This window comes from Microtus ochrogaster, linkage group LG10 (assembly GCF_000317375.1).
Source record: "Microtus ochrogaster isolate Prairie Vole_2 linkage group LG10, MicOch1.0, whole genome shotgun sequence".
NCBI lineage: Eukaryota > Metazoa > Chordata > Mammalia > Rodentia > Cricetidae > Microtus > Microtus ochrogaster.
This window is the reverse complement of record NC_022035.1, coordinates 1,806,997-1,823,018: the sequence shown is the minus strand read 5'-3', so window position 1 is coordinate 1,823,018 and position 16,022 is coordinate 1,806,997. Positions and strand designations below refer to the sequence as shown.

Here is a 16,022-nt window from a genome sequence, read left to right as displayed (position 1 = left end):
CATATCACCATAGAACCTTCATCTGGCGATGGATGGAGATAGAGACAGAGACCCACACTGGAACACTGGACTGAGCTCCCAAAGTACCAATAAGGAACAGAAGGAGGGAGAAGATGTGTATACTTTTTAAAAATAAGAACTGTGTAGTATTGGCAAGCCCTCTTGGAGGTGACTGCTGTTTTCTGCACTGCATCCCAGGCTTCTTTTCGTGCCTGTGCTTTTAGACCCACTTTTGGGGCTCCCAGGTTCAGTTGTGTGGGGGCCCCCAAGCACTGCCCATTTGCTTGTATATAAGGAGGTTCTTTTCACTTTTTTACCTCTTCACAAGCAGTTCGAGGGTGACATTCTTGCACATGGACCATCTATAAACATTTTTTGAGAATAACAACTCAAACTTCTAGTAAAATCTTCAGTACACAATATGAATTCTGGTTCTAATCCCCACTTGGATCATTGTCTTCCTTGATCTTCAGTTGTTACCAGGGACTTTTGATGTGCCAAATGGCTCTAGTGTACTTTCCTGTCACTTTTTTGGGGCGGTGTTATACTGTTAACATGGACTCCTCTTTCTAAGTGGAGATCCTACTGCAGTCTCAACTCATGTTATTCCTTGTTCATGGTCCTAACTGGTTAAACCTAGATCCTGCCCTAATGCCCTGCAAGGCTGTTCCTGCCCCTCCCTCCTTGGCCTCAGCTTCTTCACTTTCTCTGGGCTTCAATCATAACTTCACTATTAAGTGGATGTATCAAGGAACCTCTGGCCTCAGGGCGTTTGCAGATTTTCTTCGCTCGACTTGGAACATTGTTTCTCCAGATAGACACACAGTTTACTCTCGCTTCAGTTAGGCCTCAGTTCCGGGACCCATCTTTCTGGAAAGAAGTTACCCAGCGGCTAAGAGGACATTACCCTCGAGCTCTTTAGCAAATTACACTATTCCTTTGCAATATCTAAACCTACCACCAATTAAAAATACATGCTTGTTGGAAGGGCCAATCAAAAATATCTGAGCTGGCTTTTCTGTTACTAAACATCTACTAAACAGAGTCTCATTTTCCTTTAAATACCAATTTGATAATGTTACGGATTTCCAGAGACACCTCACTACTCCCTTTTCTTGTTTTCTTCTTCCTTCTCTACTTGAGACAGTTTCTAACTCTGTCGGCCTAAAGCAACCCTCCTGCCTCCACCCCCCAAATACTAGAATTAGAACTCACCTCTTCTTCAGGCAAGTAGCATCTTGTCTCATTTTCTACGATCACAGCTTCTTTACCACTTAGAGCGCTTTCTTCATGCCCGAAGTCCTCTCAGACATTCTTCAGGAGGCATTTTTCATCTTCCACTGTGTAAATTACATGCAAGGCCACCATCCGCTGTGGAAATTACACACAAGCTCACTGTCCACTGTGGAAATTACCCTCAAGCATCCTGTCCAGTCCGATTCCCACACCCTCGATCCTTTCCCCTCAACTTAGTGTCCCACAAAGATCACTTGAGCTATCAAAGCTTCATATGCTGTCTGAAGTTTGGGGCTGGTGCTGTTCATTCTGAAGTTCGGGGCTTTTTTTTTTTTTTTATTTTCTCCTGTGAAGTTGTGAGTTTTTAGAGGTTGTCACTACTTTTTCCTTTAGCCACTTTTCTTAGGAGCAATCACAAACGCTTTTCTCTACAAAGATGAAAATATTCCGTCTGCCTGGCAGTCTAAGTACTGGTTGGAGGCGGGATGAAATTGCTTTGGGGAGACAGAACTGACAGGTGAGCGCTTCGCTAATGCTTCAATTTTTTTGTTTTTCATCTCCTCTCAGACAATGCTGTCTACCTACTCGTGGTAAACCACCCAGACTTCAAGTCCACTGTGGAGGTGTTTAAATTTCAAGAAGAGGAAAGATCCCTTTTGCATCTGAGAACCATCACACATGAGCTATTGCCTAGGTAATTAGGAGCCTTACGCACACAGCTCCCTGGACTAAGGAAGATGGCTCATTCACACTTAGCGTTTCTCCTGGGCCAGGGCAGAGCCAACTCTTCTGAATGTTCTTCAGAACTTACTGAGACCCCGCAGCCCTAAGAGTTGGCTCATTTCCTTCTCCCCTCATGTACCCCATTCTGGGTGGACACTATAGTCAGTTTCTATCCTCAGGATCTCTATCAAAGCATTCTGAGACATTAAAAAGCAAAACAGCACGAAACTGCTTCTTTACGAGACCAATCTCAGATGGTGCGATGAGCTCCAGAGATATGTAGGCGAAGATCCCAAACTCGCTGCATCTTAGACATCTTTCTACTGAATGTACTAGTGCTGCGTTGTACACGATTGCTACGGATATTGGGTTCCAAGTTAGATTCCTGGACAATATAATTCATGGGACAAGTAGACACCTGAGGATATCAATTCTTGTCAACCCATCAAAAGTCCTCAGTCTATGAAGAACTGGTCTGTGGGCCCAATGGTAGCTTTCTCCCCAAATACCTTTGCCTGTAGTGTCCGAGACTTGGCTCACCTCCTTGTATAATTTAGGAGCACCATTCCTCCATCTTGCTCTTGGTGCTCCAGCCCCTTGCAGAGTCTCGGCATTGGTGTACACTGCTTCCCCTGTGTGTCCAGGCTCCAGCCTCGTGTGCGCTGTGGAGATGAGGACACTGAGAGGGGAAACAATTCAATGACTAGATAAGTCTCGACTAGCTAGTTATGGTAACCAAGTCAGTTGGAACCAAGGCCCAGGCTTTCTGCAGTCCTAGGATGAGATCAAATGGACAGACTAGTTTAGAGCTAGAAGTTTGTTTGTACAATGAGGGTATTTTAGGAGCTGGGGTGTAGCCCAGCTGAAAGAGTGCTTGCCGAACGTGCACAAAACCCTGGGTTCAATCCCCAGCAAGCATGGTGCATATCTGTGGTCCCAGCCATTGGGAGCTCAAGGGCATCCTCAGCACATAAGGATTTTGAGGTCAGGCTGAGATACAGCGCACGCGCGCGCACACACACACACACACACACACACACACACACACACACACACGTATATGTGTGTTCTCTCTTTAAATATACGTATAAAGCATACATTATTATATGTGTGATTTATATGGCTAATACATAAATTATATGTAATTTATGTGCTAAATATATATAAAATACATATATAATTATACATGTAATTTTAAAGAGAGAATGAGGCCTTCAAGTATCCAAAGAACCAGAGACTATTTAAGGGAAAGACATGTCAAATGGAGAGGCTGGTGGAATGCTGGCAACAGTAACAATGGAAGGAGTCTCAGCTAGAAGCCAAGTGTGTATGCAGACTGCCTTAAATGCAAGGTTCGGTGACTGCTTGGAAACAGCTTCTTAATTTGGCGTTATACCATATGTGGATTTAATTGTTTCTGAGACCTGGCCTATCTGGGCAGTTGCCTCAGATGACAACCTCAGCCGTTAATATAGCTGGGATAAGCTTGAAGCCAGAGCTGGCACCGAGTCCACGAAATCATGAAAATAATTATTATTTTGTTTTTTAGCCACCAGTGTTTCCGATTTTGCAGAACAGGGATTTTTTTTTTCTCAGTCAGATGTGAAAATATTGTGAATTGGCAGGATAGAACCGGACCACAAATAATCAGAGCGCCAGAATGAACTAGAATTTGGCTCTCTCTACCTGAGGATTCGTCGCACACAGTTGTGGCTTTGTATTTGAGGGTGTTTATAGTATTACTATTTGAATTACTAAGTCTGTCATAAGCTAATCATGCTAATAGCAACAGCATGGCTGTTATTATTGGTCCTTTATGCATGCCAGGCATGATGGCAAGGCCTTTATAGTCACTGTTCCTTTCCGTCTCTACCCAGCATGCCAAGCTACAGAAAGAACACTGAGTTTCAGAAAGCGGCTCAAAGTTGGGAGACGTGCTGTGGTCCCACGCCGTGACCATAGCAGGCAGGCTCAGATTCAAACAGTAAATCAAATTTCAAAGCTATTGCTCCACACCGCTCCCATCTGCTCCTTTGTCGCAGAGAGCTGCACACCAACTTCTAAAATCTGCTTTAAAAAAGAGAAGTAAAAACAGCTTGATAGTTTTTTTGCCCCAAACCTGCGCAGCCCCATCCTGACTGCACGGACATTTTCCACTGTGGTAGCAGTGGCTGCTGTTGGTGGGGGACTCCGTGAGTCGGCCAATACTGTCTCCTTGTGATTTCTACTGTGATTCCACAGCTGCAACTCCAACCAGAAGCACAGACTTTTCTAATGAGCCATGAGACACTGAGGGGAAAACGGTTTGAGCTTGCTTTTTTGCAGATGAGAAACTGAGGCTCAGTGTACATCACACTCACCCCGGAGCCCTGGCTGCGTCAGAGCTGACGCATTTGCCATTATGCTCTCTAAAGTAGAGCAAAGATAATTTTCTTTAGATCATGGCCCCAGGGAACTTCCGTTACCTCAGTCAGCAAGAAATGACTCACTTACGTGTTTGCTAAGTACTAGACTCATGTATCTGACATTTGCAGCAGCACAGAGAGAGTCTTAATCAGCAAGCAAAGAGCCAAACATCCTGTTTCGAACATTTTTGCGCATGAACTTGTTCAGTGAAGAGACAAGAAACTTCATGGCACGTGACAGAAGAGACCATCACCCTTTCTTTCCTGAAAGGCTTGAGTCTCACTTGGGTCACACAGCTAATAAGGCTGGGACCACAGTGCTACCTGATCAATGTTTTTACTCCCTGTTACAATGGGCTTGACTTAATGGGACTCTGTGTCCTTTGTGCAAATTCATCTTGCCCTGATTATGATCTTTGACTTCATTCAGTGTTTACTGTCTGCACAGACACACATTTGCATGTGTGAGCGTGCGCACACACATATGCATGCCAGTACATTTACACTACATATAATATGATTTTCATGTCCTTAGTACTAATAGCCAGATCTTATTACCCTTGGGGATTGGCTAGGACTGCCATGGTGATTCTGGATATTCCTGCTGGTGTGAGGACTCCATCTTATTTTTTGACTTTAAGGCTAGACTTTAATAAATACCAAATATGTAATCCCATAGTGTGTGTTATCTTTCTGTATATAATCATGTGTGTTTTTTAATTGCAGCATCAACGATATTGCCGCTGTTGGACCTGAGAGCTTTTATGCCACGAATGATCACTATTTTGCTGACCCATACTTAAAGTCCTGGGAAATGTACTTGGGTCTCTCGTGGTCCAATGTTGTTTACTACAGTCCTGATAAAGTCCAAGTGCTAGCAGAAGGATTTGATTTCGCTAACGGCATTGGCATTTCCCCTGATGGCAAGTATGTGTGCCTTCTATACCACACAATACATTTATTTGGATTCTCCTTATATAGCTTTAGAATATAGTATTTTCCAATGTAATATATTTATCTGTAGCGTTCGTAAGATGAGAGTGGAATAGTGATTTAGGGGAGTCTCTGATGAGTGAATGTGAATATGGTAAGTAGTGTGGTCTAGATTATGAAATGGCCTTGTGCTTGAATGTATAGCAAGACACTGGTTCTCTCATCAGGAGCTCTCACTCTCTTAGTTATGTTTTTATTGCTGTAGAAAAGACATGCCAACCAAGGAAACTTATAAAAGAAAGCATTTAATTGTGGGCTGGCAGTTCAGGATGAGTCTATGACCAGCACTGCAACAGGCAGGCAGGTATGAGGCTGGAAAAGTAGCTGAGAGTTCTCTTGGTGAGACAAAACCACAAGCTGTGTGTGTGTGTGTGTGTGTGTGTGTGTGTGTGTGTGTGTGTGTGTGTGTCAGGGGCAGGGGGGATTCTAACTGGGAATGCCACAGGCCTTTGGAACCTCAAAGCCCAACACCAGGGGCACACCTCCTCCAACACATCCAACACATCTCCTAATCTTTCCCAAGCAGTTCAACCAACTCTCAAATAACTATTCAAATAAATAAACCTGTGGGGACCGTTCTCGTTCAAGCCTCTACACCTCCTGTATGAAAGAGTCAAATGCAACTATTAGTGGTGTAGACCACCACATTGACTTGGCAACAAACAGCTCACAGATCACTATTGGTCTGGGCACCACACTCTGGGTAGCACCGATGAACGTATAAAATTTGTCCATCATCCATCCATACCCTCCCTCATCTTATATTATCAAAAATTTTAGAGCATCGTTAACACAGAAAAAGTAACTTAGGCAATTTTCTGTTGTTCGTGTTGTCTCCGATTCTCACAGAATTAGCACACCACTGCTGTCGTTGTTCTAGAATAGACTATGCTTAGTCTCATCAAGAATATGTATGTATGTATTACACCTCGTGTAATTTACTAAACTCATGTGTAGTAACTCCAGTTACAGAACAGGAAGAGAGAAAGACTTCTGTGCATTGAGGCCAAACCTTTGTCTTCTCTCATACTTTCTCTGGTCTGAAACGGAAGACTATCATCAAGAGGGCTTCCTGATGCCCCTCAAAGCCTAAGCCCAAACTTACTACCCTCTGACATGTAGAACCTTGGGTTTGCCAAATCAAAGGCATCAATGTACAACGCAAATATTAAGAGCAGTTGTTAGCATCAAGTCCCTTCCCTTCTGATCAAGGACGAGTACCTTGCCACCTCAGGTAATGACTTCCCAGTGATTAAATGTTTCATATCCTATAGAATCACTGAGTTCTTTGCAGCTGAGTTTGCTTTGAGACAGATTCTACTTTCTAGTGTCTAAGCGAAGCTCCACCCCAGGACGAGTTATCACAACTTACCTTTTGGCATCACTTCAAGCACTTTGACGGAGCTCTTTGTTCTTTGAAGGCATGTCTATATAACTGAATTGTTGGCTCACAAGATTCACGTGTATGAAAAGCATGCGAATTGGACTTTAACTCCATTGAAGGTAAGATGTATTAACACTATACATTTGCAGAGTGCTAATTAGATGCTAATTGATTTGTGAAATTAAAAGTGAGGAGAAAGGGATTTTTCTAATTAGAGTGAGTGAGAAGCAATTCTTCACTTATTTATTAAGGGCCGTCAGTATCATCATGCGTTTGTTGTTCACTTTTGCTCCTTGCAGAGTGGAAATCAGCAACCCAGGCATCTCACACAGGAAACCGGGAGACGTTCTTTTCCAGTCTCTTTTAAGAGGGGCTGTTTCTCGGTTCCCTCCCACTTCTTTTCTCATTCTTATCTCTCTCTCTCTCTCTCTCTCTCTCTCTCTCTCTCTCTCTCTCTCTCCCCCCCCCTTCCTACTACTCCCCTCTGTAACCGCCTCATACTCACCTGGCTACTTCCAGATCTGATCCGCCCTATTGCCGCCACCTCTCCTTTCTCCAGCTGTTATGAGGAATTCAGCAGCAGACGCTGAGCCCTTGTATTCCTGGTCTCTGTGGCTCTCTCCTCTCTTTCATTTCTGACTGCTGCGGCACTCCCGTGAGACCTTCCCTAACAACCCCAACTCCTAACAGCGTCCTGCTCCCCACTGGAGGTCCTGACTTCTAGGTGGCTTTATCCTTGCTTTCAGGTTTCGTTCACGCGCGCTACACACCTTACTAGTTTAGTCTCCTTTACTGTCTATAGGATTCACCAGGACTCATTTGGTTTTCTGTTTTTCACTGGAAGAGTTTCTCACATCTACTGAGCCCTCAGCAAAGGTTTGTTTAATGACTATGGTGGGGCTGACTGCGTATCAGGGCTTCGCCTTCTGCCCCTACTAATTCTGGTCTGGGCTAAAAGTTTTGGTCAGAAAGTGTAATTGCTCAAAGGGGAAGAAGAAAGGCTTGTGCAAATAGAACAGTATGAGGTGGCCCCTGTCCCTGCAGAGCCACAAGGCACCATGCTGCCCACACCCTTGCCCACAGCATGAAGCACCATCACTGCCAATTCCACCACTGTCCCTGTCACCATGTCCCAGGGACTGTCAAACGAGGCCTCACTCAGAGAAGGCTGCCTCAAAGCAGCATAAAATCTAACATCCCCCTTTGACATTAAAAAAATGATTGGCAGAACTAGGTGAATATTAGCTGCAGAGAAATGAAATTTCACACACTCCAACTGGTTTGGGGAATAAAAACAAACTGTGCTTATAACGGCAGATACTTCCGCAAGGTGAAAGTTAGGGAATTTTGTAGTAAATCCCAATTCAATAGACACACAGCATGGACTATGAGGACTAGGGGCAGGGGTCAGGCCTGGCTTCTGCATTTGGTACCAGAACAGGCCATCTCTCATCATTATAACCAACCTAACAGAAGTAACCCTGTCAAATATAGTGATAACTCATTCTTTAGAGGGATTATGTGAGCTAACATTAGCTCAGTAATGGTTCAGGATGCTAAGAGATTTGAGCAACTTCTTGAGGCTGGTTGTCAAATCTGCGATGAAGATTGTGCATGTCCTGCCCCAAACATAGTGTTGTCATACACTGGAACCGTATTCAGTTTTACAAATGGGTGAAACTTATGCTAAGCAAAAGAAACCAGCCACAAAAGCACAAACATCATGATTTCACTTATTTGAAGTACCTAGAGCCAGGCATGGTGGCTCATACCTGTCATCCCAGTATTCAGGAGACTATGATGGGGGGGATTCCGTGTCAGGGGTCACTTTGAATTATATAGCAAGACTCTACTCCCAAAATAAAATAATTAACATAAGTTTAATATTTTAAACTCGTTGGAACAACAGAACGGTGGTTACCAAAAGCTGAGAAACGAGGAATGATCATTTAATGGTCGCAGAGTTCTTAGCGGTGGCTGACAGTGACAGTTACAGACATGAGCCTGTGCCTGCTACTACTGAGTTGTTCTTGTAGAAACGGTTATGATGGCAGGCGACATCTTACCAGCATTTTCCATAGCAAAAAATAATTCGCCTGTTCCCCACAACTCTAAGACTAAAAATTTGGCACACTTCAGTCAGCTGAAATTCTCAAAATTTTGCAGTGTTAAGATAAAAAACAGCTCCTTATTTAGGGCATTTCTTTTAGGTAATCCTAAGGACTGCTGAACCCCAGGCCCTGTTAGGGAAAGGGACAAGCACTTTGCTTCTGAACTACCTAACCAACATTCCAGTTTCTTGTTTAGACTTGAATATCTTGCGCATGTCTTTGTGGGAACATGAGGTGGGATTCAGATATCCCCTGCGATTGTTATTATTATTAGCATGGCTAGGTATTGGATATTGCCAAGGCATGAGTTTGTTTCTGGACCCAGAGCAGGCTGCCTGACAGATGGTGGCTGGGATCAGCAGGAGCTCTGTCTAGTCCTCCCTCTCACTGCAGGTGTTGAGCTGAGTGCCTTGCAGAGTGTGTGGTAATTGCGTGCAGAGTGGATGGGCTCCAAGGCCTCCCTGTCTCACTGTTACCTCTCCGGGAGTTCTCAGCAGGCTTCCATCCACCATGCAACTTGCCAATGACAAATTCCCTGCTCTATGCTAACAGAAGAACACTAGATAACACATTTCCTCACTTAAAGAAGCTAATGTCAGCCTGTAAGTAGAGAGCTGACACTGGGTAGATGGCTCCTGGGGGCTAGTGAAAGCCATGAGTAGGTTTTGGCCTGGGACTGCTTGCTCAGCCACCTCCTGTAGCATAAGGCTGCCAGTTTCTAGGCTGAAGGGTGACGGCTTTCCAGTGAGGCTCTGCCACATTGCCCGAGCCCTCAAATCCCTTCGGGGACATGTGGGGACAGTTCTCATTTTGAGCAGGAAGCAAAGGGCACTAGCAGCACATTGCAGTTGCCTTTTCGGGGAGTCCCGACCCGTTATTTTCAGGGTACCCTGGGAACTGAAACCACTGGACTCAAGTACACAATAAATATTGTTTCTTCAGTGAGAGTTCGAGATAAACAAATAGATGGGATTTCTTCCCAGGAGAAGGCAGCCAGGATGACGAATGGTGGAATTAGGAATCGTTGCTATTATTTACGACGTCAGTACAAAGGCACGACAGCAGTCTGCAGCAATCATGCGTTTGCAGCTCATATTTAGAGAACAGCAAAAAGAGCAGGGAGCTGAATAACTAGGAAATGAAAGAACAAACTTTCCCTCAACTTCAAGGCAAGGATTAGATCCTGGCGATCATTTCTTTCCTCGTTACACAGTATATGATTAACTATGAAGGAACTTACATTCCCTCAACACTCCTCCCCAGAAATGAATCTACATTTCTCATTTGTTTGGGGGGATATATTTGTAAACATATCACATGCACATGCCTCTTTAGGAAGAATGGATTTATCCTGCACTTTTTTTTTTGTTAAGTCTTAGGTTCACGTACAAATGATTTCATTTAACTCCCGAGAGTCAGGCTTTGTTTTGTAAATCATGCCTGCACCCAGCTTGTCTTTGAGCCCAGTGAAATGCTAGCATAGACAGACAGAAGGCCAGAAGCATCCCTGCAGTGAAGTGGAAGTGGAGGAATTGTGCCCTGGAGCAGCTTGTGCTGACCTATGGCAGGAGGACAACGCCTCTGATGAATCTCTGGCCAGCTCACCATAGGCTCACTTTCCTTTCTTACCTCGGCAGACCCTCAACTTTGACACCCTTGTGGATAACATCTCGGTGGATCCGGTGACAGGGGACCTCTGGGTTGGTTGTCATCCCAATGGAATGAGGATCTTCTTCTACGATGCAGAGAATCCTCCTGGCTCAGAGGTTAGTTGCATGATGAAGTGGATGCAAAGCTTGCTCTCACTACTGGTTTTCAATTGAAAACAAAATTCTACTTCTGTGTGCAAATGACAGGGGGCACATGAACACATGATCGAGGGTCTCAGTCAGGTCTAAAGGTAAGAGCCCAGGAAGGGTACAGGTAGTTTCTTTATTACTTGGTAATTTTTTTTTTTAAACAAAGGGATGAGGCTAGTATAGGGACACCAACAGGTGCTGACACAATAACACAGGGCTCTCTCTCTCTCTCTCTCTCTCTCTCTCTCTCTCTCTCTCTCTGTGTATGTGTGTGTGTGTGTGTGTGTGTGTGTGTTTGCAGGAAATGGCTACCAAAGCCAGAAGTGAATACATATTGTTGGGAGGATAGATCAGTGGCACATACCTTTAATTCCAGCATCTGGGAGGAGGAAACGGGAAATGATGTGTCTGGGCAGAGAGAGGAAGCCACTGAGGCAGGATGGAGACGGGAGTTTGACCCTATTTTGACGGAGAGGTTGGTGAAGTAAGAAGAGGCTGTGGCTTTACCCTGATATCTGACTCTGGGGTTTTTTTTTGTTTGTTTGTTTGTTTTTTGTTTTGTTTTGTTTTTTTGGTTTTGTTTTTGGTTTTTCAAGACAGGGTTTCTCTGTGGTTTTGGAGCCTGTCCTGGAACTAGCTCTTGTAGACCAGGCTGGCCTCAAACTCCCAGAAATCCTCCTGCCTCTGCATTCCTGGTGCTGGGATTAAAGGCGTGCGCCACCACCGCCCGGCCTGACTCTGAGTTTTATTGTTAAGAGCAGTTAGAATTTCTGTTATGGGGGCCCACATCCTTATCTCAGTAGTGAGTTCCTTCAACTTGGGAATTCATGCTAGCTTAAAAACTACAGTGGTGCCACATTGCTGAGCCGTATCCGTTTATCATCCACTTTACCGTAGGACTTCCCCTTACCTGGCTCAGTAACCTGTGCAGGGTATCACTACAACACGTCTCCACGTCGGTGATGGCCTCCTTCTGTGACGCCTGTACACATAAAACCCATAGATGCTCAAGCCCCTTGCAGATCCCATCCTCCTGTATATGTTACTTTCGTGTATTTGTGTGAGGTTGTGTACCTGTGTATATGTGTACATATCCGAGGAAGCCAGAAGACAATGTTGGCTATCTTCTTAACTACTTCCTCACCTTACTTTTTGAGAAAGGGTTTCTCACTGAACCTGGAAGCCAGGGATCCTCCTGTCTCCGCCTCTCCAACCCTGGGATTCCCAGCTCTTTCTGTGGTCCTAGGGATCTGAACCCAAGCAGTCACGCTTGCATGGCCCGTACTCTTACCGCAGACACCTCATTGTCCCCTCTTACTTTTTTTCTTTTCGATTTTTGGTTTTTCAAACGGGGTTTCTCTGTGTAGCTCTGGCTGTTCTGGAGTTCACTCTATAGACCAGGCTGGCCTCAAACTGACAGAGATCCACCTGCCTCTGCCTCCCTGAGTGCTGAGATTAAAGGTGTGCGCTACCACTGCCCGGTTTGTCCTACATATTTAAACCTCTCCATATCCCCTAAAATACCTAACACACAGCAAATGCTATATAATTAGCTACACTGATTTGTTTATGGGATAGTGAATGTTTACACTTGACACACGTGTGTGTAACACACAGACACACAGACACACACACACTAAATAACCTCTCCCTATATATTTGTATTGAACGAAGTCTAATATGAATGGTTCCTGACCTCTTATGATTGCGCTTGTTGTCAATCTTTCGTTAGTCTTTTGCTTTCAGGCTTGATCAACTGCATTTTAACAGACTGAAGAACTGTAAGCTGTAGGGTGTTCAGTATATAAGCTGAGCAGAATGTTCAGTTTTAGTTGTTCTTGCTTGTTAGCTCATTTGGTGAATTTGGGTCTTTGCTCTACCAATGATTTGATTTGTTTTTCTGAAAAAAACAAAACCTGCTTCCTTTCTGATGATGGATTTGGTCAGGGAACCAGAATGCAGGACTTGGAAGGCACTAACTAATGCATTGCTCCCATAGACCGAGTTCTTGGGAATGAGAGGCTTAGCAAACTGAGGTGCACCCTTAACTATTTTTTAAAGTAATGTGTTAATAATTCAGCAAGTTTGTAAGACTTTATTTGTTAGCTATAGAAGTCATTTGGAGTTTCCCATTGATCATTTCATGCCCAGGCGTTGGCTTCCCTGACCTGCCACAGTGGATGTTCTGTGATATACATTTCTTTACTTCAAGTCACAATATTTATCATTGTCAAAAGAGAATTTAGGAGTAATTCGGTCTCACCCATCCAATTCTGCAGTGAAGGGCACAAATGGGAAATAAAAGATTCGAGACTTGATCCATGTCCACTGCCTCAATAAGATGATGCCCTTCATATTAGGTTTTGCTATATAAAATTATTTTATTACCCCAAAGAACCAAACACTAGCTTTGCCACATGGTGAATTTAACATGGATTGAAATACACGGTCAATAATGATGTAGTTAAATTTCTCAGTTAAGTGAAGGAAATTAAACTTAAAAATCTTTTCTACTTCTGCTCAAGTGGATAAATATGCTACAGAGAGGTGGCTTTCTTGTGTCATGCTTTCGATTTTCTGGATGTTTGAAGGCATGGTGTTTATGCGCCTGTAACTCTAGCTTGAGACAAGATGGGAGGGTGCAGTACAAGGACCATCTCACAGGCAGTCAGCCAACAGACCAATCAAATCGTGACTCCCTACCCCCCCCACACCCATTTCAGTGTAAGCATCCATGCTTCTAATTAATTGAAAATACATAGAACAAACCTAAATGCCAGTCAAGCAACTATATAACTACTGCTCACCCCTCCCCTGTATTTACTGTGTTCCCTACTATGCTTTAATGTCTACTTTCAGGCTACGTTGTTCATTTATATGCCCGACCTTACCCATGTGTGTTCATATGCTCATTAGTGCTGGTAAAGATCATGTGACCAAAACCTGACCATCACATAGGAGGAAATGGTTGCCTTCAAATAATTTTAGAAGAGAGCACAGTCGATGTAATCACGTGAGATAACATGGCTAAGGAAGAACGAACTTCAAGTTTAAAGTTGATTTAAATGACAACAAAAATATTAACCTCATGTTATTTATTTGATAGGTGCTTCGGATTCAGAACATTTTATCCGAAGAGCCCAAAGTAACTGTGGTTTATGCAGAAAACGGCACAGTGTTGCAAGGTAGTACGGTTGCCTCTGTGTACAAAGGAAAACTGCTGGTCGGCACCGTGTACCACAGAGCTCTTTACTGCGATCTGTGACAAGCTGGCTGCATCCATGCCATGGAAAATAAGGCCACCATCTCCATCCTTTCCCATGTCAAAGGCGCCTATCACAGTGACCTCTGCTGCCTACTGAATGTTGACATTAAACTTAGACATAAGAAGGTGTGAGAGTGTTTACTGGAGACCGATGTGAAAAAGCAAGGATTTCTTTAGTTAGTCTTGGACCGCTTGGAAGATCTCAGTTACTAATAGAAACTCTTTCACCAAAATGACTAAATTTGTCAAGTCTACATAATTTGTGCTATGTTTGAAATGTTCTGACAGGTTTGTATGCTGTATCTTTGGTCCTTAGCTGGGGGGTGGTCTTTTTGGAGGGGTTGGGAACTTTAGGAGGTGGAACTCCACTGACAAAAATGTGTATCCGGGAGGAATGTGCTCACAGATTATATCTGGCTGACTCTGCTCCTCTCGGCTTCCTGTCGGCTTGGAGGTGGGCTCTCACCAGGTTCCTGGTCTGAGTTGCCGTCTTATTGTAAGCCAAGAAAGAGTGGAGTCAGATGTGTACTGGGCCCTCCAAAATGAGCCCAAATAAGTTTTATCTCCTCTTAGTTATATCAGGCTATCTGTCAAGGCATTGGGAAAATCAGCAACACCTTGTATGTAACTCAAAACACATTTCCCCGGTAATATTCAAGATCCCTTAAAGCAGAAGAGTGGACTTCTGCCTCCCTGTTGTTGAGAGAACAAGAGAGTACGGCCAACTCTAGGCACTCTTAGGTCACTTAGGGGCTCTAGGGTCACCAAAGTGTCACCATGAAGGCAACTCTCGACACCTCATGAAGCCAATGGATGGGCCAGCACTGCCAGACTGCTGGTTGCTCCTTTTCTCTGTGACTTCCTCCAGAAATAGAAACTGCAGTTAGCTCCTCTGCCTTTTCATTGGGCTTTTCAATTTTCCCATAGTTATGTCATATAGGAGACTCCTAAGATCTTTGGAAAAGTTCTCACACTCAAACATGATTTCGGCTCTCTGGGCACACTATACATTCTGCTTATCAAGTCCCAGAGAATGGAGGGATTTGCTTCTTTTGTCATGACTAGATTCAGTAGTCTATAACCCATTCCACGTGGTGCTGAGTGCCCTCAGGTCCATGTTGTTCAAATGGTGCCAGGAATGGGTTTTGTTTTCTTGTTTTTTTGTTTTGTTTGGCTTTACCGACACTAACTTGCTGTGGGGACTGAACAAAGAAAAGAAAAGAATGACAAACATTTAAAAACAAAAAGACCAACAACCTTTGGCAATTTTCTGAGAGGAAACTTTCACTTTTCTTTTCTTGGCTGTGAAACAAGAGATAGTGACACACCATTATTTGCCTGTTTTAAAGACAGACCCTCCGGGCTGAATGACTTCTCTGGGACATTAAAGCAGTCATACTATTTTATAGACAACAGCCATGGCATTTATCTGGTTTTTTTTTTTTTTTGGAGGGAGGTGTTTGTTTGTGGGGGGTTGATGAGAAACTGAAAAATTGTCATTTATGACAACACATTGGAAGTATAAAACACAAACAGTTTATACATCATGATGTATCTATAATTTTAGACTTAGGATACTGTGGCAGTGGGATCATTAAGTAAAATCTCATCTCACGAAAACCAAAATAAAAACATATAAAACTTATTTTCATGAAAGAACCACTTTATCACAATGGGATTTAAGTGATTTTAGTCAGTTTAGTACAGAGCACCAGGTATCCTAGTGTTCAGTTAGTCAGTGACGGCAGTTTCACAGCCCAGGAGGTCTGACTTTCTGGAACACTGGTTATGACCATCCATGAACGTGGTGCTTAAGAAAGCAAATCTCACGTGATTTTTTTTTTAATGTCTTGACTAGCTAGCCATCACCGTACCATCAGTGAAATGACCACACCCTCTTTCTGTTTATTGGTGACTCAAGCTGATTCTTCAGAAAAAGAGAAGGCAAACAAAACGAACTGGCATGCATCTAAGGCTTTCCAAAGAGGGCAGACTCTGGTGACGGGGTGGGTGCATCCAAGGCTGTCCAGAAAGGGCAGACTCTGGTGAGGGGTGGGTGCATCCAAGGCTGTCCAGAAAGGGCAGACTCTGGTGGGGGGGGGCATG

General features: G+C 43.8%; 1 protein-coding gene across 1 annotated transcript in view; it reads left to right on the top strand.

The window, feature by feature from the left end:
• Positions 1-14,045, top strand: part of Pon1 (paraoxonase 1) — a 29,163-nt gene extending 15,118 nt beyond the window's left edge. Inside the window, exons 5-9 of the mRNA XM_005363690.2 lie at positions 1,804-1,930; positions 5,091-5,291; positions 6,779-6,860; positions 10,490-10,618; positions 13,758-14,045. Coding sequence (XP_005363747.1) covers positions 1,804-1,930; positions 5,091-5,291; positions 6,779-6,860; positions 10,490-10,618; positions 13,758-13,916 — 698 coding nt within the window. The 3' untranslated portion in view covers positions 13,917-14,045. The remainder of the gene's footprint in view (positions 1-1,803; positions 1,931-5,090; positions 5,292-6,778; positions 6,861-10,489; positions 10,619-13,757) is intronic.
• The last annotated feature ends 1,977 nt before the right edge of the window (positions 14,046-16,022 follow it).